General features: G+C 44.4%; 1 protein-coding gene across 1 annotated transcript in view; it reads right to left on the minus strand.

Moving 5' to 3' along the window:
• Window positions 1–3,146: 3,146 nt before the first annotated feature.
• The window catches only part of POLE2 (DNA polymerase epsilon 2, accessory subunit), a 46,703-nt gene continuing 24,463 nt past the window's right edge, over window positions 3,147–25,386 (minus strand). The window contains exons 8-19 of the mRNA XM_088455279.1: window positions 20,045–20,101; window positions 19,286–19,334; window positions 19,123–19,195; window positions 14,540–14,712; window positions 12,943–13,032; window positions 12,100–12,154; window positions 11,870–11,929; window positions 11,615–11,692; window positions 9,119–9,227; window positions 8,692–8,868; window positions 7,179–7,246; window positions 3,147–3,298 (exon numbers count right to left, since the gene is read on the minus strand). Coding sequence (XP_088311405.1) covers window positions 3,280–3,298; window positions 7,179–7,246; window positions 8,692–8,868; window positions 9,119–9,227; window positions 11,615–11,692; window positions 11,870–11,929; window positions 12,100–12,154; window positions 12,943–13,032; window positions 14,540–14,712; window positions 19,123–19,195; window positions 19,286–19,334; window positions 20,045–20,101 — 1,008 coding nt within the window. The 3' untranslated portion in view covers window positions 3,147–3,279. The remainder of the gene's footprint in view (window positions 3,299–7,178; window positions 7,247–8,691; window positions 8,869–9,118; window positions 9,228–11,614; window positions 11,693–11,869; window positions 11,930–12,099; window positions 12,155–12,942; window positions 13,033–14,539; window positions 14,713–19,122; window positions 19,196–19,285; window positions 19,335–20,044; window positions 20,102–25,386) is intronic.

Raw genomic sequence — 25,386 nt, forward strand, 5'->3', positions numbered from 1 at the left:
CTGGTGACTTGTTCGAGGGCGGCAGTTGTCATAATTTACACAGAGTGGTCCAGCAGGCAAGCAACTGGGTCTGAGCACAAGGCTGTGGTCGTAAACAGCTACTGGATGCTCGAGTAGAACAGAGAGTGGGCAGACTTGTTCAGTTATACAGACGGGCAACAGTGCATCAAATATACAGTAATCTGAATCGGGGATCTATTAGATGGCCTCTCAATGAGCAGCACACTGCACATTACATAGTGGTCTAGATTCCGAGGTGCACGCAAGTGGCTGATATTTTAGGTCTGCACATGCGTCCCCGATGGTTACTACCAGAAAATAAAAGGAATTTGAATGCAAGAGTCCTGGATTTCAGTTGGCTCTCCTGGGAAGTAACTGGGGTTGTTAGGCAGACACGGGCCTGTCGTTGACAGCGACTGCATCTGAAGACGCAGTAACACAGGCCACCAGGCACCAAGACGGATTAGCGCCGCAGCCAATCAGCGTTTCAGTAGGAAGATCATCGGTCGCGGTATTATTATTAAGATGCCACCTGGTCTGCCTGCACTTCTGAATCAGGCCCAGTATGGGCTACAGAGACCGAAGGCCTATCTGTACGCCACTGCTATCTGCTGCACATAGGATGAAATGTCTCCAGTCCTCAGGAACTGGACAGTAAACAATTGGAAACTGGTCATGTGGTCTGACGAATCACATTTTCAGTTACACTATGCAGATGGTAGGGTGAGGATATGGAGACAAAAGCATGGAACCTTCCTGCATCGTCACAACTAATTAGGCTGACGGAGGCAGCATCACGGAGATTCAGGTCATCGCATTTGGGCTAATATTCCCCTCAAAACAGACCGATAATAAAATCCATGCCTAGAAGAATTCGTATTAAGGGATAAGGAAGACCCAACAAAATACTAACTAGTCCTTTGTAACCTTAATTTGGCTGCTAAGTGCCCGGGCGGACTGCAGTTCTGATGGCCATTTACAGTAAGACCCAATGGAGGAGGAAACCACAGCTCTATGTATGGGCCTAGAAAGAGGTCTCATCCAGATTAGCAGCTAATGGGACCCGTAAAATGTCAGCCAGCGTGGGAAATAAATCTGGCCAGACAAGGCCAGCCATTGTATATGAACATATGTATTTTTTTATTCACAAATTCCTAAATAGCCAGTAAAGCCAAGGTGTTAGTGGGACACTTAATATGACAGCCAATGGGCACCAAGGCTTGTTTATACAATCATCTTAGGTTAAAAACTTTGCAGCAACGGTTATGAAAATAGGTGCAATAATTAGTCAAGTTCAAGGGCTGCCAGGGTTACCTGATATTCAAAATGTCGACAGTATCAATGGCGACTTGGAATTAGGGTTAGGCTGTGGTTAGGTTTAACCTAAAAAAAACAACTTGTCAACATTCTAACAAAGTCGACATTATGTCTGTGTTGATATCCATCTGTCAACATTTTGAACATTTAGACATGTTGACGTTATAGCATCGACATATCATACCCAACCCGCTGCTGTTACCACTAACCTGGCAAGAAAATTCTGTGTTTAAAAAGCAAGCATCATACATGGCGAAGCACTAGCAATTTACTGTTAAACAGTTCCAAAGCAGCGCTACCAAATGTAAGAGAATATAACAGGCCAATCACCAGTCTCCCATACAACAATCACAAGGAGAAAATTCAGTTGACGTTTGTGTACTGAACAGCAAATTAAAAATATTCTCATTCATCCCCTACAGACTTTTACAGATTTCAATTACTCTTTTTACATAACCCATTTTACAAGGGCGGGCAAAATATGGCCTGTGGGCTTTATACTGGCCCTCCAGGAAATTGGATCCAGCTTACTGCCACTTATACCCCTTTCAGACATACGACCCGGGAAATTTCCTGCTCAGACCCGGGAATTTCTCCTGTGCAAACTCCCGGGTATTTGGTCTAGACCCCCCTTTCACACTACAGCGTCTACCTGGGAAATTCCCAGGTAGACCCCTTTCAGACATAAGCCGGGTTTTTTAGTTTTTAATATTACCTGTCTCTCCTCTGCCCTTCCTAGCCTATCCCCTCTCCGGCTGCCGCTGATGATGTCATCAACATGCAGCAGCCAGCCTACCAATCACTGCAGCCATTTTATTATTGATTTATTTAAATGTGCCCTGATGGTCCAGCGAGAGTGCGGGCGGCCCACTGTGGTAGAGACCCTGCGGCGGGTGTCCCCGGCGCTGGTGAGCACCAGCGCTGAGCGTACTATAGGAAGCTCTGCGCTGCCAACTCAAAGCAGCAGCACTGAACGTCCGCGCTGCCAACTCAAAGCAGTAGTGCTGGGCGTCCTATAGCTGAGGCAGGCCAAATTCCCGGGATTCTCGGCATGTCTGAAAGGGGTATTATAAACTGCATTACAGTTGCTAGGAGGGGAGGAGCGAATGAAGACAGGGAGAACGAGCAGCTCAAGCGCTGTTTTGGTTTCTTGAGCTCTACAAGCAGAAGCAACAAGGTGAAGTTCAACGACGGGGCCCCGAGTTCTTGACATCCTGCTCTAGAAAGAACAGTGAGGGAGGTGGTCGTGCCGCTGTAGTGACAGGGTCAAGCTTGTCCAGTGACTTCCAAGTGTTAAGTCACCGCAGGCATCTCTGGACACAGAGTGTAAGGGCAGGAGGTATCATGTATCACATATACTATGCAATATATACTGCCCCATAACGCATGCATACCAGCATTTATTAATGGCGGGACAGCACTTACACCTGGGACAGCTCTTCCAAATGAACTATCCCTTACCAAGAGTACTTTCAGGGATTTCTGCAAAATGAAGCAATAGGCATTATCTACCAGGCACAAATTCCAGAAAGAATTGCTCGCAGGAGCTTGATCTGTGTGGAGTTTGTAGGTTCTCTCTGTATTTTCGGTGGTTTCCTCCCACACGGCAACATACTTGTAGGTTAATAGGCTGCTGACAAATGTATGTGCACTATATAAATAACAGTTAATAAATATCTGTGCAGCCAATGAATATCGGCTTAGCCCACAGAATGACAACCACCACTGTGTGACGACAACGAGATTAATACGCACACATTACCGTCAATGTAAATGAGTTCTATATGTATCATGATATTTTATATTGATTAGGAAGCCGGCACAATAAATTAGGTACTATTTTTATTACAAAACATCTAAATTTAACAAAGCATATTATACAAGCAGAATACATATCTAAAAACTTTTTACAGAAAGACGTTAAAAATCTTCGCTTCCCAAGAGGAATCTTCATATTCAAAATCAAACATTCTGCAGTTTGCTGAAAAACAAAATGTACAAACATTATATCATATAATATACAGTATACACTACAACACTAAAGGTGCCCACACACACACAGCGATATTTTACACGATCTGGCCGATTCCGACGCATTGGAACGACAGATCATGTAAAATATGGCCAAATCTTGAGTCCCCACTCACGGTCACGATGTGAGTCCCCGCTGGTCGCACATCGCATCGTCAGATCTGACAATTTAGGATGCGATGCAGGAGAGATCGTATGAAGACTGGACACCGAATCGTGTGGAGATCGTGTGCAAAGCTGCCGGTGACAGTTTCTAGGGAAATCGTACACATCGGCTCATCGTGTGCACATCGCTGTGTGTGTGGGCACCTTTTCTCCTAATGTTTCAGCATTATGGATACTATTTCATCAAAGAAACATAGCATTCTAATTTTATCTGCTCATGTGTATATTTCATGTGTTGCAGAAGTAGCAAGCTCACATCCAAGCTCGTTTAAAAGCACTTTTCATACATAATATAAAGCGAATATATTTCACGCTGGTGTGTTCTGCAATCTTAACACTGCGCAGAGGATTTCAGAATACAGTATATCCCCCCCCCCACATGCATTAACACATGAATTTCATTTAACTGTATCAAAAGTGCACATACATTTCTCAAACGCTTGTCTGAATATAGCCAAAGAGGATTTTCCTGCCGTCACCGTGATCACAGATAAATACGAGAACAAGTCCTTTGTGAGCAATTTCTCATGATGCCACCTGACTTAATAATAATATTATTTATATAGCGCTTTTCTCCTAAAGAACTCAAAGTGCTTTACATTTGCCTGTACAGTACAAAATAAGCTTAAACAAGGGACATTAGTGAAATGCTTGTGTGAATAGGTGAGTCTTGAGTCTATTTTTAAAGGATTCTAGAGTGGAGGCCTCTCGAACTGTGCGGGGGGAAGTGAGTTCCATAAGGTTGGAGCCACAAAACTGAAAGCTCGACTCCCAGACGAATTCCGGGAGATTCTAGGTACTGTTAATAGTCCTTCGTCAACGGATCACAGTAATCGAGTGAGACTGTAAGAAATTAGAAGCTGTTTTAGGTACCTTGGGCCATGGTCATGTAGGGCTTTGTAAGTTAGTAAGTCAATCTTGAAAACAATTCACCATCTGACAGGCAGCCAGTGAAGGGAGTAGAGAACGGGTATAATGTGGCTGGAACAGGGCTGGTTGGTTAATAGCCTGGCAGCTGCGTTTTGTACCATCTGCAAGCGGTGCAATTCTTTTGCTGGGAGACCGAGGTAGAGGGCGTTGCAGTAGTCTAGGCGTGATGATATAAATGCATGTATGACTTTAGGCAGATCTTCTGAGGGAATTAAGTGCTTGATTCTGGCAATGTTCCTCAGATGAAAGAAAGAGGATTTGATTGTGGCTGATACCTGATGTTTACGTGTCAAGCCACTATCCAGGACAACACCAAGATTCCGCACATGTTTAGTGTTTTGTAATTCTGAACCCCCAAGCGTAAGTCCTGTTGGTTGGCTATGCTGTAGCCCTGACTTGTGACCTATCATAAGGACCTTTGTTTTATCAGGGTTCAGTCGCAGCCAACTGGCACTCATCCACTCCTGAAGCTCAGCTAGGCAGCCATTTAGGGTTGTTATTGGGTCATTTGTACCTGGAGCAAAGGACAGGTATAGTTGTGTATCATCTGCATAGCAGTGGTAGACCAGGCCATGACGTCTGATTATTTCACCCAATGGTAGCATGTATACTGCAAAAAGCATGGGAGATAGTATAGAACCCTGTGGGACACCGCATGGAAGTGGCACTGGTGATGAAGAGTTTACTCCAGAAGAAACTCTCTGTGACCTGCCGGTCAGAAATTATTTGAACCAGCTAAGGACTGTGCCATCCAGTCCACAGACATTTTTCAGGCGCTCAATTAAAATCCTGTGGTCCACAGTATCAAATGCTGCTGACAGATCCAGAAGGATTAAGATTGAACAATCACCTCTGTCTCTTGCCATCAGAAGATCAATAAGCACACATACCAGGGCTGTTTCAGTGCTATGTCTTCTCCTGAATCCTGACTGGAATGGGTCATAAATATCATGGGTAGACAGGCGGGTTTCCAGTTGCATTGCCACCACTTTCTCAATGACCTTTCCTAGAAAAGGAAGGTTTGATACTGGTCTATAGTTGGTCATGCAGTCGGGGTCTAAATTTGTTTTTTTAAGAAGTGGTCTAACAATTGTTTCCTTTAGTGGTTCTGGAAAAATGCCTGTTTGCAAAGAGCATTGAACTATTTTTGCAATTACAGGGCCAATCATGCCCATACACCCTATGAGAAACTTGGTTGAGGCAGGGTCCAGATCACAGGTGGTGGGTCGCAACATTCTGATAATTTTGGCAATGTCTTTTACATCCATTATGTAAAAGCTGTTCCAGGGAGACAGGTGGCTTACCTTGGCAGGCTTGGTAGTTTGGCAATCCTTTGATGGCACTGTGGGGATTCCAGCCCGGATGGAGGATACTTTATCTCCAAAGAATTTTGCAAACTCATTGCATCTTGACTGGGAGAGGGTTTCATCAAGCTGCAGGCATGCTGGCTTGCAAAGCATCTCCGCTGTACGGAATAGCTGAGCTAGCCTATTGTTTGCTGCCTTGATCTCATTTGAAAGGAACTCTGTTTTCTTAAGGGTGATTGTCGATTGATATTCTCCAATATGTTTGATTAGTGTTAACTTATCCTTTACCAGGTTAGTCTTCCTCCATCGTATTTCAAGTCTATGCCCCCTTTTCTTGAGTTCACTAACACTAATGTCAAACTAAGGGGCTTGACGGTGTGGTATGAGGGGTCGTATACGCACAGGGGCGATAATATCCATTGCAGCTGTCACATCTCTGTTATAGTAATGGACTAGAGAACAAGGATCTTCACACACCCCCATTACCGCAGAAAGATCCAGGTTTGCTGCAAGAGCCTGGGGGGGTCATGCCCCTCCTTGGACGATATCTTCTCAACTCCATGGGTAAAGTTCTATTTTCTGCGGTTTACAAATGCAGCGACTGTAGCGTAATTCCAGGATACAGCGCATGCACGATTTTCTATTTGGTTTGATCCCCACTTTAGACTACCATAAAAGTCAGCAGCAGATCAAACTTCCCTGTATTTGAGGCAACTCTAGGTAGCGTACTGTTCTGTGCAAATCGTAACACTTGAAAGTGCTCGCAACGCAGACGCCTCAATACACTCTAAGGGGTATATTTACCAACGTGAGGTTTTTAGAAGTGGAGATGTTGCCCATAACAACCAGATTCTAGCTATTATCTTCTAGAAGGTGCTAGATTAATGTTAAGTAGAATCTGATTGGTTGCTATGGGAAACTTCTCCACTTCTAAAAACTCTCCCTTTAGCAAATGTACTCCTAAGAGAGAAGACAAGTTTCACATTATACTGTGCCACAGACTACCAACCCTGACCTTAGCACCAGCAGCGTGGCACAAGAAATTCTAGCTCATCTTATATTCTTTCATACTCGTAAAAATTATAAAAAATTTCATTCTGGCTCAAATTCAAATCCAAGCTCTTCCACTTCACACAGCCTCTGGTATCACTGGCAAGCACCCTATCAAGCGGGTGGTTTTCCTGTAGTCCCCCTGTGGCCAGCATGCCCATTACACGTTTTCTAGACATTACTGGCGGCAAAGGTACAGTAACAGCCACTTACTGGGGTTGGTGAACAGTTGTTTTTATAATTCCATCTAAAATATCACCCATTGTCCCCCAATTGGACGACTAAGAAAGACATTTCAGCCAGTTAGGTAGCAGATAACATTTACCACATTGTGTAATAAAATAACCAGACATTCCGTACGGCGGAAGTAAGGATTACCTGTCTTCAGCTGTTTTGTTAGATGGGTAATAAACCTTGAAGGAAAATCCACTTTTTGGAAATGAACCCTAAAGTGACATAAACAAGGCAAAATGAGCAATGGAACTATAAGAACTATGTACAATCTCTACAGTGCTCACAGAAGTCATACGTCATTGAGTTTGACACTGACACAAACAGTGACAAGATGGCTGCTTTCTGCCTCCTGTCAGGCCATCCAGGGGAACAGAAAGACAGTGATTGATTTTGACGGATTATTATCCTGCATCCGCATTGCTTGTGGCCACATGCGGCAGTGTCAGGATAATTGCCCATTATAACTAGGGATGTGCAGGCTCGGATAGGTTCGAGTTTGCACGTTGAGTTCGGATTTTTCATCATCATTCCTGGACAAAAGTCCAGGAATGATGATGTTTGTCCATGTAAGATGACGTTTAGCCTCTTTCTGAGTTCCGTTTTTTTGGAGGGAAAAATCCGAACTCAACGTGCAAACTCGAACCTATCCGAGCCTGCACATCCCTAATTATAACCCGAGTTATCTCTAACATTGCACAACTATTTTACCATTGCAACTAGCTTTTTAGGCTCCTTGTCAATGTTCTATTAATTCGATCAATATCTACAAACACATTTTTCTACAAACCAAATAATAATCCAAATGAAATCAATCTAATTATCACTATGCAGGTTGGTAAATGTGGTTTACATAAATAACGTAGTACACCACCTCACTAGGAAGGACTGATGTTACAATACGATGGATTCCTTTCACAGAGATGATAAAATTGTGGTTCTAACATATTGCAGTCTCCTCTGGGAGTCCCTACCCCCTTGGGTTAGTGGTAGGGATGACCATAGATGGTGCCAATGGTGCTCAACATTGATGGCATGAAACCATTAATGGTTTGCACCCATCGATGGACATCCCTGCTATGGGAAACGGCAGGCCAATTAGTGAAGGGGCGGGGATTAGTGTTGCATCAGTTGGCAGGGTTAAGCTTCGTGCCCCCTTCGCCAATGAGGATGAAAAAAGTAAAAAAAACTTTGCTGCCTCAAAGTCATCAATGGGGGAGAACCATCGAATCTCCACCATCGATGGTCATACCTAGACAGCGGCTGTGACGTCACTTGGTTAGAGAGCACAAAGTATATAAACAAAAATATAATCTGCTCTAGTCACCCAAACAATATAATCCTTTTATTGTAGGACTGCCTGAGCAGGCTTATTACACTACAATCAGGACAGCATTGTATTAAGGCTAATTTGATCAAGCCATTGTTGAAATACGACATTCTTTTTAAAAGCCTTGCCATGTATACACCCATTGATCCTTTCCTCAACACAGACTGATGATATGTTAATGTAATTAGCACTGCTGATCAACGGCTCTAGATTTGTAGGTGATATTTTCCTAGTAAGCATGTGAACAGTTGCAGGGTAATCTCCCCCTCCCCACCCCACCCCACCCACATTCTCCGCCGCAGGAAGCATAACAAAGAATGCATCTCTTACAGGGTTGACAGTCAGGCATTCCGTATTCGTGACGGAGAATGGATCATATTTATCCGCGATGACCACTAGATCAGGCAGAGGATATAATCTCAGAGTGTAATCATATGCCCAGTACACGGGGCTGACAAATAGCGGGAGGGGAGTCAGATGTCCCTGTGACAGGATGGTTTTCACAAACTAGAAAAGGAAAGATTAAAGAGAAAAAATAAAGTTATTAACCACTTAACTGACGATTATTGTCACACACATAAAACCACTCAGATTGAAGCAGAAACTAGTTCTGGATAAACAGTCATCAGAAACCAATTTTTGCAGGATGCATTTGTGCACTGCATTGTTTTATGTCAGATAAAGCCATGTTAAATACCGAATTATAGTGAAGACTATAAATCCAGATATACATGTAGTAAGTTAGCAAATCACCTACATGACTGGGAATATCCAGACTGCTGCTTGGAAAGCGAACACAATTCCTGCACATTTTATTCACCAGATCTTCCCGGAAGACAACGATTTCCTGTGTGCAGTACTGAATTCTGTAACACGAAGAACAGTAATTACTGTAAGGCTGTACATGATACTTGGGCAAACGTGGGGGAGACACTGCACTTCTCGCAAGCTAGGCAGACAGCACAGATCGTGTAATGGTTAGCATTACTGCCTCACAGTACTGAGGTTGTAGGTTCTTCCCATCATGGCCCTACCTGTGTGGAGTTTGTATATTCTCCGTGTGCTTGCGTGGGTTTCCTCCGGGCAATCCGGTTTCCTCCCACACGCCAAAAATTTACTTGTAGGTTAATTGGGTCCCAGCAAAAATTAACCCTAGTGTGTATGTTTGTGCACATGTGGTAGGGAATATAGAGTGTAAGCTCCACTGGGGCAGGGACTGATGTGAATGGCCAAATATGCTCTGTAAAGCGCTGCGGAATATGTGTGCGCTATATAAATAACTGGTAATAAATAATAATAATAATAATAAACAGGAACCAGCCCCTTTGGACAGATGGATCTCTGGCACAACTGTGGCCTGTTAGTAAGCTTACTGACAAAGTTATACCCCTTTCACACTGCCATCAAGTAACCTGGGTTTTTGCACATAAACGCGCAGCAACCCGGGTTACTGGGCAGTGTGAATGGGGCCAGTTGACATATCCTGGGTCGAACAACCTGACATTTCAACTCGGGCAGCGAGCAGGGTTGAACACGAGTTCAACCCGGCTTGCAGTGCGGTGTTAACAGGTAACCAGGGTCCCGTTCACTGCATAGGGAGAGCCGGCGCTTGCAGATGATCTCATCTCCAAGCGATGGCGGTGACGTCATCGACCCGGCATTAGTGCTGGTTGGGTCGCCAGTCTGAAAGGGGTCTGAGGTGGGTCGCACCTGGGATGGATGCATGCACAAATCCCGGGGTATAAATAGATCCTTTCTAAAGACAGTAAAGCTTAGAGAGGACAACAACATGTTATACTGAACAAGTGTGGCCAAATGAATATGACCTCCAGGCAATTTTATGCAAAATAGCTATTTCACAAGGATGTCTGAATCTGTGTAAGAATAATAATTAGCATTCGGATAACGGCTGCACTGGTGAATTGCTGGAGGACTGCAGCTGTTACAGTGCACACAGGGTGGCCCAGCAGACAAATAACTGAGTCTGAGCACAAGGAGTAAGGTCTGACCTTGTGCAAGTGTGCGTGAGGCTTCGATGGTACTCGATGTTACCGATAGTTTTGCACATTATGACGGATGTGAGTAAGGGGAGGTGGGCGTCCTTATGTTGGGCTGCGATTGCAGACACTAGCCTATTTTTGCAGTGGGTCTGCGTGCGTTATCGCAGCTGTGATCCGTAATGAATCAGGCCCTCAGTGTATACTACCTCCTGCATATGGTCTGTATGGGTTCTTTAGAAAAGTGCCCTATTCATATTATGGTAACTTGTATTTTGTGTTCTGTTGTCCTTATTCCAGAAACACTGCTGTCAGAACAATAGCTTACCCTCACTGTACATCAAATATAAAATTACTTAACATTGGTGAACTTATAGGAATGGTTAAATATCTGCGGATTTTACAGGATGACTTTTCCTGTCGTATTAAGTTATATTTTAAGTTTAGCATTTCTCTGTAATGAACAGATCTCCGATCTATAAAGAAAATAATTACACAAAGCTTTGGCCCTTCACAAACCCTCCCATACCAACCTCTTCCCCCACATTGGTGCAGGCTTATTGCAGAACTGTTTCCTATTGTTCCAATGTGTCAGTTATACGAAGAGGACAGAAAACCTGCAATTCTGTCAGATGAGGAAACACGTTCTCCTGAAACAGTAGTTTTATTCCCAAATAGCCAAGGGGCACAGTACTTCATAGCAAGGCGCACAGTACTTCATAGCAAGGGGCACAGTACTTCATAGCAAGGGGCACAGTACTTGATAGCAAGGGGCACAGAACTTCATAGCAAGGGGCACAGAACTTCATAGCAAGGGGCACAGAACTTCATAGCAAGGAGCACAGTACTTCATAGCAAGGGGCACAGTACTTCATAGCAAGGGGCACAGTACTTCATAGCAAGGGGCACACTACTTCATAGCAAGGGGCACAGTACTTCATAGCAAGGGGCACAGTACTTCATAGCAAGGGGCACGGTACTTCATAGCAAGGGGCACGGTACTTCATAGCAAGGGGCACAGTACTTCATAGCAAGGGGCACAGTACTTCATAGCAAGGGGCACAGTACTTCATAGCAAGGGGCACAGTACTTCATAGCAAGGGGCACAGTACTTCATAGCAAGGCGCAACTGTACTTGCACCTATTAGTAAATGCGTAGAACTGTGTACAATATTGCCATTACATAAATGCTGTATATAGCAACGACAAATGATAGCAGCAAATACATTTAGACTTGAGCCATTCCTGATACACACCTGCATGGATTTGTAGTGAAAATGGAGAAAGGCACTCGTCGCCTAAATTCCTCCGTAATATGTTCTGCAATAGGAGGTCTGGAAGAAATAAAGACATTAACCTACCTGCTATCAGAAAGATCTCGGACCACTTACACGATAAGCGTAAAAGAACGGGCAAAACAAGTAATTATTCTAAACAAACAAGTCTTACAAGTCTATTAGAAAATAAATATATTAATCAACAGTCATATACTATACAGAACGTGAATGTACCTTGGCAAAATGAAACTGGGCCCAGGGTCCTCAGGACCGGGTACGAACACAAAACGGCTGCTGTTAACATGAAACAAGACAAATATTATTGAAAAAGAGAACTTTATGTAGCTGCATGCATTTGTATGAGCTTTGTTAACATAAAAAGAGAATCAAAACATAGAAGTGTACGAGTCTAGAACTCAAAGTGAATAAAGTTGAACCAAATTATTATTTTATTTTTAAATTACCTTTTGTGTATGTTCGGGTACTCGCATACCACATCTGCTAGATTCTTAAACGAGTCTGAATGGCAACAGGGAGAGATGAAAACCTGTTTTACTAGTTTCTATGGAGTACTGTATACGCTCACCCTCATGTAACCAAGATATAGAACACATATACTTTAATGCCCGGTACAATGTGTGTTTTATAACACAATGCCAGAGTTTGCTAAAGCTAAAACGTTTATACCTTCCCGGCCGCAGGCAGGTAAAATGGCCATTATCATCACAATATTTGCCTAATGTAAATGTCCTACTGAGTGTTTACACATTTCTGTTCATTCACTGTGATCATGTAACCACCATGCGCTCCAAGCCATTGCCACATGATATAAAATACATAGTGAGATTTGTCGACCAGCTGTAAATAGCGTTCCCGCTAGGCTGTTTTAGCGGGGCGAACAAAAACACCCTGCCCTCCGGCGTGGCGTCTCGCTGAAACAGCCTGCGGGTGTTGTCCTGACCCGCAGGTCGCAGTGTCCCTTGAGTGGGGAAAACTGCGGTGTAACAGTCACCGCCAGTGAATGGATGCCGGGCTCATGTCCGTAAGTGCCAAGAGTGACAAAAAGGGGACACGTCTTAAAGACACGCCCCCTATTTGCGTGCAGATGTGTCCATTCTCTAGGTCCGGCACCGGGCCTAGATTGAACACTATGTAAACAAATTATTATTTTATGTCGTTTGCTGAGGCTTTTTGATCTGATTATGATCATTAAGATTGGCAACATAATCCAAAAATAGCCACAGTAAGGCCCAAACGTGCTGCCTATTGCCTAACCCACTGCTACTTTCCCAGAGATATAACTATACCTTTTAGCGCTTTAATTTGATTTTTCCCGTATGGTGCTGAAGAAAAGTTGCCACAAAAGATGAAGCAGGTCGGAGGCGCTGTGGAGTAACCTGAAAAGACAATGACAGCGAAGCATCAACAAAATTATACTGTCTCACTGCATAAAGTTTTGTCATTTTGAATACAATGGGGGAGGTTCCATTCAGTGCGGTGTTGAATAGATCCAGAAATGAGTTCCCCGGAGCATCCTATTAATACTGATGCCAGAGCAGATGTAATTACCCTGTCATCTTCTTTTCTGTATACAGAACATGCTACAAATAATGATATACATATGTTCCAATAGCTCAAATGACACTATTTTTTTTTTTGTTAGAAAGAAAATGGCCAAACAGCGTATATATAAATGTTTGTACTATAGTCTAGTAATAGTGAGCTGCTTACTTTTCTCACAGAGACTTCAGTGTAGCTCTATACTAATGATTTCATAGCACCCCTATGCGAGAGCTTACTTTGCATGTTTTATTTTTTAAAATGGACATGAACACCCCCCCTTCAATCCACATAATATCCCTTCTATCTCCACCTCAATCCTTATCTTGAAATACCCCCCAATCACGTCCATGAACTCAGGGCTGCCAACAGCTCTGTCGGGCCCAGGTACAGGGAGGGGGCGTGTCCAACCTGGGGAGGTGTGGCCAGACCCCCTTCTTTCAAAAAAAAAAAAAACAAGTTTGCGTCAGTGCGTGCTGCACAGGGGGACGCTGATGTACGGGCGCCAAGTGCTACCCCCTGCACATTACATAGCCCAACACACAGCGTGACAGCAGTCAGTCCTCTCTCTTCCTGCCTGAGGTAAAGTACCGGCAGTGGTGGGGGTTTGGACTGGAGGACCCAGGCCCCTCCGACAGGCCCGGGTAAATAGTACCCGTCGCCCTCCCCCCCATCTCTCCATGCATTCACTCCTCAAACCCATTCACCCCTCTCCTCAGTATCATCATGCTCCTGTCAAACCTTCCTCATCATCATTACCTTGCCCCCGTCATTTTGTAACTATAATCATAATTAACAATCAACACACTCATCCTCATTACTCCCAACCTCACCCATCAATCAGTACACCTTGCATCAATCATTAACCCCTCCTTATCCAGCCATCCAATCATTAGTGCCTCCCATTTGGCAGTGCATTTACTCAGAGAGAAGCTTCACAAGCACCAGGTCCTCTCGCATTGGTAACATGCCACCACTGAGTGTGAGGCTGCTTCATGAATTCCCCTCTGTGTTTTGGAATGCTGGGCCGTTACCATTGGCATTATAGTGTGTCAATTAGACACTGGTGTTGGTGGTCGCAGTAGAGAGCTCTCTGCTGCAGTGTATACTAGTCCTGGTCCTCCTAGCATGACACAGAAGGGTTTGGAGAAGGACAAACGTCATATCACTTGCAAGGCAAGGCCTAGGAGTCAGGCCCCATGGTTACCTGAAGGTCAGGTTTGTTGACCCCTGTAGGAAAGCAATGGTCATGTTGCTCTGTGAAATAGTAAAAGTTATGTTCTATTTTGGAGAGCGCCAGTTTAATGCACTCAAGAAAGCGGCGGTATAGAGTTCTGCAGATACCTGAAAACATGGTATGAAGCTTCTCAATCACTTCCACCTGGTCCAACCAGAGATCAGACAAAAACACAAACATGGCGTCTTCATTTTCTTCCTCCAGCTGTTTCAGTTTTACAGAAGCTTTCACGGACGTCGCAGAGGGCCCGCCAAAGAAATTCATACTGCCATAATATGCCCTAAGAATGCAAAATTGTGAAATTAATTATCGTTTCTAACTTTAAGGGGAATCCCACCAAAACACTGCATCTAAATACGGTATTAAATTTAAAAAAGGTGCAATCCACATAGACTAACAAAGCTCAGGAAGCTCATCTATAACACAGTGTTCCCTTTACAAAATACATCTGTGTGGCAGATTAATAAGGTACCACTGCAAAGTATCTCTCCTCTCAGCCAGTCAGTCAGATTAGGCTGAGGGAGGGTTAGGCTGCGGGGGGGAGGGTTAGGCTGAGGGAGGGGAGGGTTAGGCTGTGGGAAAGGTGGGGAGGGTTAGGTAAGGGTTACTAGTATCCCGTATCCTACCCTAACAATGAAGCTATCTTTCAAGCTTGACAAGGAAAATCACCTTCAAACCATATATTCTAGCAGAACAAGACATGTCTCCCAGGAATATTGAAAAAAAATCATCAACAAATCAAAAAGGAAAAAAAAACAAAACTTTCTTCCATGATCAGGGTGCCCAAGTAAAACAATGGAACGTCAAGATAAGGTTCTTTGGCGCATCTGTCTTGCAGATAGGCACCTCACGTCCCCAGAACATTTGTCACAATGGCTGATGTCTGCACGTGTACGGACTATAGAGCGTTTGCCAGCAGTTGGTCTGAGAGGCTGTAAAGCGAGAAAAAGGCCACAGCTGATAAAATGCCAAATAATGCGCCGACTCACCTGGGCTAAAGCTAACAATGACGAGAAGTTATTTCCTCTGATAAAAGTCATTTGTGTCTATTTGGAAACCGTGCAAGTCCCCACGTGAGACATTTTTCACATGAAGAATATCGCCCGGAGGACATCCACCTGTCTGTGCACCATCCTGTGAAGATTATGATCTGGGGATGCATATCAGCAGCTGGTGTCCATCATCTTAACGGAATGTTGAATGGGCAAAAATATTGTGCAGTCCACGGTAACGGGATGCTAAAGAGATGTGAATTCACTTTTCAAGACAATGCACGTTGCTCTTTTCTTCTGACTTGATACCGTTTTATTTAACTATATTTTTTATACTGTACATAGTTAGTACAACCAGTTACCCGAATCTTACAGATAGATAACTTACCAAGACAATGTGGTACCCCACGCCTAGGCACCATAACACAGCACTGCACAATGGTACTTTAACCCTTCCAAAACCAGGGGGGTACTTAAATTCGTAACCAGATCAGTTTAAACTATTTTCCTATTTGACTGATAAATCTAGACTCTCCTCTTCCTCCGAGTATCCAAGCAAATGTATTAATGACAGATAGGGACTTGTTATTTTGGGCAGTCAATATGCGCAGATCACAAACAACCGTGCGCAGGCTATTGATCAATGTAGACAGGGCAGACGTTTGTGAGACTCTGACAAAATCAGTTATTACACATCATGTTCTCTAGCTAGAATATAAATATGCTTTAGGGTGAGGCTACACGGAAGCTCGTCCTTCAGCAGAGAAAGAGCTTCAATATCGAGTAAGCTTTTATCGAGCTAGCAGAAAGCATGGTTTCTGACGTGTGCAACGTGGCTATCTTAGCAGCTTCAACGGGATTCGTTTAATGGTTAATATTCCAGGCGCAGCAGAAGACAGGAATTTTATCTACTGGTAAATGATATCCTCTATGGCCAAATGATGTATACAGTATAATGCTGGGGTTACGTAGAAGGCAGCTCACTGACAAATGAAAAAAGGCCCCGTGTATCTCTATGTAACTCCCTACACCAGCCAGTGGGCTCAGGTTTCATATTATGTACACCATGAATAGGAAAGTCATGATTTAAATAAGAATCAAAGTGCGGAGTGATAACCATGTCTGAGCAGGAGTGACATCACAGGCTGCGGAAGTCTTTATTCTCAAATGAATTTACAGAAAATCTGAGATAAAATAATCTGAGTAGATAAGGTAGACACAGACCAACACTGGGGCATCCGATATTCCAGGGGTGGTAATCCAGCCAGCATCATGTGCACCACCACCACCTTGCCAAAGTTTCCTTCAAACGATGCACATTCTGTCAAGTTCGATGAAGATGTGTATTGAAGCCCATGTAGTCACTTTGCACAATATATCAACTGAAGTCCTGTGCCTTCAGGACAAGAAATGACTTTCTTACTACGTACAGGCGTGCAGTAAGCCATGATCTTGTGGGAGGAGAGCCAGTCTGCAGGCATAACCAACAGGCAGAAAAGACAAAAGGTGGGCGAGGCTGAAAGTGTCTGTGAGGACTATTGTGATGAATGCATTAACACACACAGGTGTCCCATACTCTGTAATATGCGCAAGAGCAAAGAGCTCTCTGATTACACCATTGTCTGATCGGTTTCCAGACAAACCCTGTCTCATGAGAATCACAGTTTTAATGCCACACCATCAAGGTGAGATCTTTGAGGTTTAGGTGAAGAAGCACCCTACTGCACATAATAGCTGGGCAAAAAGCACTGTTCACAAGCTGTTAGCAAGTATGGACGTGAACTCAAAATTACATGCTGCCAACTGAAAGACAAGGTCCAGGGGATCATCATTATGCCCATCTGGAATGTGTGTTAAACCTTCCATGTAGCACAATAAAGTGGTACTATGTGGTTCAGTCTTAAGGACATGAGCCACACTAGGGGGAGTCCCCAGGATGAAGAACTCCAGTCAGTCAGATCAAAAGTACAGCAGCAGAGGAAGTCTGCCATTTAAATTTCCAAGGTGGTCATTTATCAAGCAAATAGAGCCATATTCAATTAGAGGCAAAGTTTTCGCCTGTCCGACTGTTCGCTTCATTCGCCTGTTTCAGAGGCGAATTTATTCCGTGCTCGTCCCTGCTTTTCGCCTAATTCAATTGCAAAACAGGGAACACGGAAACAGGCGAATACGGAACAGGTGAAAAGTATTGAAAGAACTGGGGAAATCAGTCTGTACCCCAGAAAAAGATGCACTAACATAGGGAATCAGTATAGATGTGTACTAATAACCCTAATAAAGCTATTTTGTGTACTTAAGTTGTGTAAATTGCTTGCTATTAGCGTTTTTGTAAAAGTGGTGAAGAATGGCATAAAGCTGTAGTTTTTGGTGAAAATAAGAATTCCTGTCAAATTTGGGGTGCTTGAAAATGGGTGCAAGCATGTTTTTATGTCTCTAAAGTGAACTTTTAAAAAACGTGAAAAATCCACCTGCTGCATGCACCTGCAATCCCAAAAACACCTGACCCATACTTGTGGATCCCCAAGAAGTCTTTTTCACTACTTTTAATGTTTATCCCCCCACTTTTTAAATTTACACCCCAAAAATTATATGTCTTTTTTGGGGTGTTCTTAGGTTTTAGTTTCTGTTTTTTTTGCATATTTGTCCTTTGGGGGGCTGTCCCAAGGGGTCTGAGTTGTGTCCCCACGTTTGCACCCCAAAATAAAGATTTTGCATTTCTTTTCACCAGCTATTGATTGGAGAATCATTTTTGGAGAATTGTTTCCACTTAGGCGAAATTGTCCTGGAATTGAATTTGGCGAATTTTTTTTAGGCAAATTTTTCACAAAAAAACAGGCGAATATGGCTTTTCGCCTCTAATTGAATTCCCCTCATAGTGCGACATACTATTGCCCAGTTTAGGATCATCTATACCTACACCATAAGCACAGTGGGGAGATGGTCTGGCTCTGCAACAACCTTGAAGGGTTATGTTAATTTCTACAAGTTCCTGCATGTGGATCAGTGGTCCCTGCAAACTGCATTCCTGCAGACCCCTGCCCCCCCATTGGTAACCAGCTGTGCAATCCCTGGATAAGTTATAGGTATCAAGCCACCACATCAGTCCCTCACCGGTTGTGTATAGATCCCCTTCAGTAGTTGTACCTGGAAGTGACACTGAGTTAGGGCAAAAAAGCGGTTCCATGCCCATAAAGGCCACCAAAAGAATAAATATGTACCCTTGCAGACTCGCTTCGTTTGCCTCGCTTCGCTCGCCACAGGTTACTAGTCCCCCTCTATGTCCACATGGAAAGTAACTGATGACGTCAGGGTACATCTACTGAAGGGGATCTATCCACTACCGTCCCTCACCTTCAGGGCAAGACTGTACGTGAAATGTGTGACATGGACCTGTTTCCCACCCACAGAATTTGCCTCCGTTAAGAGACAGCACCATGATCTCATGCACTGTTGGTGAAGATGTCTCCAACAGTGCCCTTTACTGTAACCTCTGAATCTTCTGCAGAGGGAGGAAGAATGCACAGCAGCCTAAAGTTGCATGTGTCAGGATAGTAAAATATATTAAATAATCAATTATAAATAAAATTAGAAGTTCAGATGGATTTTGCCTGCTGGGCTGTCTGAGTTACTCGCAGTATTTCTAACCTTTAATTGAAAGACAGAGATAGTGCAACGTAAGAAATAAAAACACTCTTTACCGTGTTGTGCTGGAGGGTTCGGTGGGCGGGAACCCAAAAGCATTTACATGAAATACTTTGTCTTCATACCAGCCTGGAAAGAACAGAGCGCAAAACACACACGTCACACATTTATTTAACAATGTTACAGACAAAAATAGCTCAGAATGGGCTGTGACATTACCTTCTGCTAGAACAAAACAAGACTCTGTGTACAGGCCGCTGTGGAACTGGTGCAATGAAGTGTTAAAGAAACATTTTTTTCATTCAACTTATTGAATATTAACATATTGAAATAAAATAGAAGTGTGAACAATAAAATTGGCAAATAACTAAAATGAGAGCTAAACAGGCTTGCAGTGGGAAAATCGGAAGAAAATAACTAAAAAAAAATGACATGATCTCACTAAATTTAGAAAGCTCCAAAAGTGTATACCATCATATAACATACGACGCTCAGATGGCGTACTAAATGCAATGTCGGCTCATCAACACCCAGCTCTAACAGATATGAGCACAGTGTATACCAGGCAATCCATTAGTGAGCATAATAACTACTCCAGGTAATGGGCCGCTACCAAGGGGGTTTTAGAACTATTAGATACACTTATCGGGAAATTGTACAACACTGGGAAATCTCTTAAAGCTCCATCAGCACCTGTCAGGGAGCCCCGGAGACTGCTGGACCCTGCAGCACCAATGCTGGCCTTACTGTCCTGGCTGAGAACAGATGTCAGTGTGAGCGAGACAGGTACTGCAGCTACAGGTTGGTCCTCATGCTCACCCCCCCACCTCCACATCCATTTAAAATTGATGAACAAAGACACTGCAAAAAAACAATCCAAGAAATATAGGACAATGTCACAGAATAAAAGGTTGCAATCTTTGCTTTAATTGTGAATCTGAAAAGAAAATAAATAAAGAGAGAAGATTGAAAGGATATTGCTTTGCCGAGATTAAGCTGCACTGCTCCAGTGGGATCTTCTAAGAAATACTTGCCCTTACAGAAGAAATTAAACAAGACATTTTATTACCACAAACCTAGTGGAGCGCACTCTCTGCGTACACACTGGACGACATTTTAAACAAATTTGCCGATAATGACCAAGAGCGGACAGCCCGGATTGCGACTGGAGCCGATACGGACCCCCTTCACTTTACATTAGGCTGCGCTTGTTTACATAGAAAGAGCGAAAAGCCTGTTTCTCATACTTTGGGACTGGCGCCCATACGGACCCCCCTCCTGAATTACCGGAAGGGACAGAAGGAGCTTTCAGTTTCCAGCATAGAGGGGTGAGTAAAACGCCGATCAGGTGCATCACCTGCTTTTGACTCTATATAGACTGTCTATATTCTGTCTAACTGAAACATTTACTTCTACTGAACATTGCGATGGTTACTTTCTCCAGCTACACTGTATTAACAGCATATGAATCCCAAATAATATAGCCTGCAGTGTGGTCACTGTAGGAACCTGGCACTCTTTTGTATTAAATTGAATTGAAATCAGTTCTTGCTGAAAGTATAACGGGTTTAGTTAGAACCCTGGAGACCACAGTCTTTGCTAAAATAGAGAAACGCAAAGTATACTGCGCTAAGCACTGTGAATTTAATCTGTAATTTATGCAATAATGACAAGGTTTGCTATCTGTTAAGGAACAGAAGGCTTGTAATAAATCGTAAAAATGTATTACATATAAGTACATAATTAAATAATTAACATATGAAGTGATGACAATATAAAATCAGAATGCAATTGTAAAAAAATATAAATATATTAAAATTAATTGAAATCACATATAGATAAGATAGCAGTATAGCCATTTATCATTGAGATAACTTGAGATATTTGTGATACAGATGTATCTAGAATAGATGAGTTCCACAATACAATGTATCTATTCATGTGGCATTAGTAGAAACACTTCCACTGTCAATTACGGTAGTAACACAAGTGTGTGTTAGCAGAAAGTTCTGCTGAAAACAATTCTCACTACTGGCGTCCCAGTGTGCGAGTGGTGACCGCAATGATGTAAATGCTTAGTTTATTTATCCACGCTTTTTGTCCGTCCTGGCTCTGCTTGTGTCTGGCTGAGTGGAGCCGCTGCCAGAGGAATTACAGGTTGCCGCAAGCGCAGTCAGCGGTGAGCTGTATGCGGTTGGCGGTCGGATAATCCGGTAATCTTCTGGCGAGTCTCTGAAGGTTGCAGTGGAATACACGATCAAGGTAATAGTCTGGACCTCGTTTCGTCCCGTCAAACACCGGGACTTTCTCAAGACTGAGTACCAAAGCCATTGGTACCTTCTTAAATACCTCCAGGCATCACATTAATTGGAAAATAGATTGAGAACATCTGAATCGCTTTTCAGCATAGAGAAAATATTTTCTTGCTCTCCGATTAAATATTGAGAGCTCTGTTTTCTTCTAAATGTTTATATATAACATGTAATGCTGCTTTGCAATAATAATAATAATAATAATAATAATAAAACATACACGTGCACAAACTACAGCAATAAAAATATTTTTATTCACGTCAGGAGTCTGGCTGTCGCCAGATACAAGGTGTCACAACAGGCGGTAATACGCTCCCATTCCTGCCTGGACGGATTTTACGGATCCGTAGGTGGTAACTTTACCTGAAATCAATATTCTCGCTTTCAGGGGCTGTTGCCCGTCCTATCAGAGCCGTCGCATGGTTGGTTAATGCTATTGCATACTGGGCTGATGCATTTGTAACAGTTTTCCCCTCCAACAAGTCTGGGGTTTAGATGTCTCTTGCCACTAGTCTTCTAACCTTCAGGGTTTCGGCTGCGACTATATCCGCCGCAATACCCTATATGGCTGCGCTCTGGGAAAGCAGAGGTTCAGATACCTTCTATGGGGAAGATCTTGTTTGGTCATGACCTTGACAAGATTGTTGCATCATTGGCAGTATCACTAATGGGAAGATACCGTCTTTAGCTACTCCCACTACAATCGGACTAAGGGGGTCATTCAGACCCGTTCGCGAGCAAAGGACGCTCGCAAACGGGTCGATGTTGCCCCACTGCGCATGCGCACGATGGAGGGAGCTCCGTCGTGCGCATGCGCGAGACCCAGGTAGCGACGGGCTCTCCGTCGCCCCCCGGGTCTCGCACCAAAGGGGGCGTGCTGTCGATGTTGATTGGCAGCTCGCCCCCTTTGGTGGGCGTGCCGGGGGCGTGACTGCCAGACGGAGGCGTTCCCATGGGAACGCCTACCGTCTGAGTCCGGCCCCACTGACATCAGTAATGATGTCAGTGGGAGTGATTTTGGCTCTGATAGAGCCAAAATCACTCCTGGGCTTGCAGAAGCGAGACCCTAGTGCAGGGTCTCGTCGCAAGTCCGATGGTCGCGATGGTCTTTGACCATCGCGACCATCTTTTTGGCCGCTCGCATAAGCTGTGGGTGGTCACCCACAGCTATGCGAGCGGCCAGGAGGCCGCTCCAAATTTAGCTGGGACGGCCCGGATTCAGAGCGAGCGCTCTGGTCAGAGCGTTCAGCTCTGAACCAGGCCCTAAATCTGTTAAGTCTTTTGGTCCTCAGGGTCAGCCTAAAGGCTTGTTTTTTCCTAGGCTGTCGGCCTCCACGAGGGCCACCATTTCCAGTACCGAGCAGACCTTGACTTCCAGACGACCCTGCTTCTAAGCCTAAGGATAAACCTTCAGTCTGATGGGACAGGTCTACATCTGGGGGATTCCAGAGTGAGATGCCAACTTTCTCACTTCACCCACTGCTGGTGTCAAGTCACCACAGATGCTTGGGTAGGAGTTGTAATCTCTCATGGGTACGACCTCTCATTGCTCAGTTGGCCTCCTCACAGGTGTTGTTACATGGGCCCTTCTTCTGACCCGATCAGGGGCTTACAAATCCAGAAAGCTGTACAGTCTTTGCGGTAAGCAGAGCTAGTTCGGCCAGCCTCACTATCTCAGCGAAGGACTGGTTGCTCTACTTTCTTTCTGGAGCAGTGGCCGACTGGTCCTCATTTGCCTATCCTCTGTCTCAAATCCCTGAATCAGATTCTAAGGGTGCCTGGACTCAAGAGGAGTCCACCATGCTCCATCATCCGATGTTTGGAACCCGGGGACTTTATGGTATCTCTGAATATTCAGGACACGTACCTACGTGTACATATAGAGTTCTCTCATCAGCATGGGCTCAGGTTCACTGTGCCACAGCAACACTTGCAATTTTCGGGCTCTGCCTTCTGGACTGTCCTCAGCCCCACCAGGGTTTATCAACTTTATGGATTTCTGACAGTTCACCTGTTCAGTGTATCCGACTGCTCCAGTATCTGGTCAGCCTCCTGCTCTTGGCAGGATCACCAAGGTACTTTACAGCCATGTCAGGATAACCGTGGCTTCTTCACAGCACAGATTATTAATCAATGGGGAAAAAGTCCTCCCTGCATCCCTCACAGGGTATACTTCATCTGGGAGCCCCGCTGGATTCTCAGAATCTGAAAACTCTTCTGGCGTGAGACAAGATCTCCACTCTTCAAATAGGAGTGCGCGGATGCCTACGCAGTCGACATATGTCATTACACTCTGTAATGCGTGGTTGAATATCCAGAGTGTCTACCTTTGGAAGGGTGGAATATGCTCAGTTCCATTCCAGGCCTTTCCATAATATGCTCCTCTCCAGATGGAACAAGTTTTTTCCATCGGATCACTGTTCAGACAATGATGCTCTCTCTGGAGGCGAGTCGGTCTCCATCCGGGTGGCTATGGCCATCTTGTCCAGGGTATTCTTTGCTACAGACAGTGTCTGGTCCGCATTCGTTTCGGGGCAGTTGGACGTCTTTCGATTCCGCCCTGCCAATTAACTTGTTGGAACTTTAGGCGGTCTGGGGCCTTCACTCTGGCCTAACACATATTTCACGGTAAAACCTGAAAAGGTTCAGTCCGACAGTGTCACAATAGTGGCTTCCATCTAGGAGAGACTGGTCGTTGGGTAGCAACGACAGAAATGTCACACATTCTGACATAGTCCGAGGGTCTCCTCCTGGCCATCTCTGCAGTGTTCATTCCGGGAGCTCTCCATTGGGAAGCGGGCTTCCTCAGCCGTCACAACGTGCATCCCGGGGACTATTCTCTTCTCCAAGAGAGGTTTCAACTCCTAGTGAGCAGAAGGGGCCTCCCTGAGGTGATCCTCATGGCTTTCTGACTCTGTCCCTCACTACAGGTGTTAGCGTCCAGCTCTAGAGGTACTGAAGCAACCTTCAGTGACTGTCAGTGAAGTGGACCTTCCCACTTTGGGTACCTGTGTCCTCTGGTCTCGCTTCTTCCTCGAGGTCTTCGGAAGTTTCATTCGAGACAGAGGGGCTTTCCTTCTGGTGGCTCCAGATGTCACTGGTACTTGGATTTTCGGAGTCTCCCCATCGATGCTCCGTTCCTGCTGCTTCACTATCCGGACCTGTGGTCTCAGGGTCCTTGTTTTTCCTTGGACCTGGATTGTTTGTCTTTGACTGCGTAACTACTGTGGTCCTAAGGTTTCCCTGGCTCTGTCATCTTTGAAATGTTTAGAGCGCATAGGCCAGCTTTTGCTGGGATCTACCACAAACTGTGGCATACATAAATCTTAGGGTATCGTACCTGTTGCTACGATCCTCCGGTGATAAGGATTTTCAGAAGTTCTGGCATTCCTTTAAGCTGGCTTGGGTCTCGCCCTCCGCCTGGCCTTCCTGAGAGTGCGGATCTCTGCACTGTCAGTATGGTTTGGAGGTGGAATTGCTCCACTCTCTGGTATCCGATTCATCCTTCAGGGTGTTTTTTCTGGATTATGCCTCCTTTTATCTCCCTTAGGGGCTCCTTGGGATTTAGTAGTGGTTCTTCGTGCCCTCCTGGGACCTTCTTTGAACCACTAGCTTTTATAGCCATTACATGGTCTATAGCTTAGGTTCTCTCTCTCTTATGGCGTTTGCATCCGCCAGGAGTGTGTTGGAATTGGGAGCGTTCTCATGTGGCTCCCTCTACTGGATAGTTCACCATGTCAGGGGTGTGAGTTGCACTCGCCCTGTGTCTCTTCCTAGAGTGGTTTTTAAGTTCCATATTGTTCTGGAACTTATGGTACTGACATTTTAGTCACCAGTCCTCTCGGCTGGCGTGGCCTCTGGTCCGACCTCTCCGGATTTATGTGATCCGTTCAGGAAATCAGACTCCTTATTTGTAAGGAAAAGATGGCCGGCCAATAATTTGACATTGACTAGATGACTTCGTATGTCTATCTCAGGGGCCTACACATAGGACAGGCCTTTCTGTTT

This window comes from Taudactylus pleione, unplaced genomic scaffold, assembly GCF_031769625.1.
Source record: "Taudactylus pleione unplaced genomic scaffold, aTauple2 ptg000652l, whole genome shotgun sequence".
NCBI classification, from domain to species: Eukaryota; Metazoa; Chordata; class Amphibia; order Anura; family Myobatrachidae; genus Taudactylus; species Taudactylus pleione.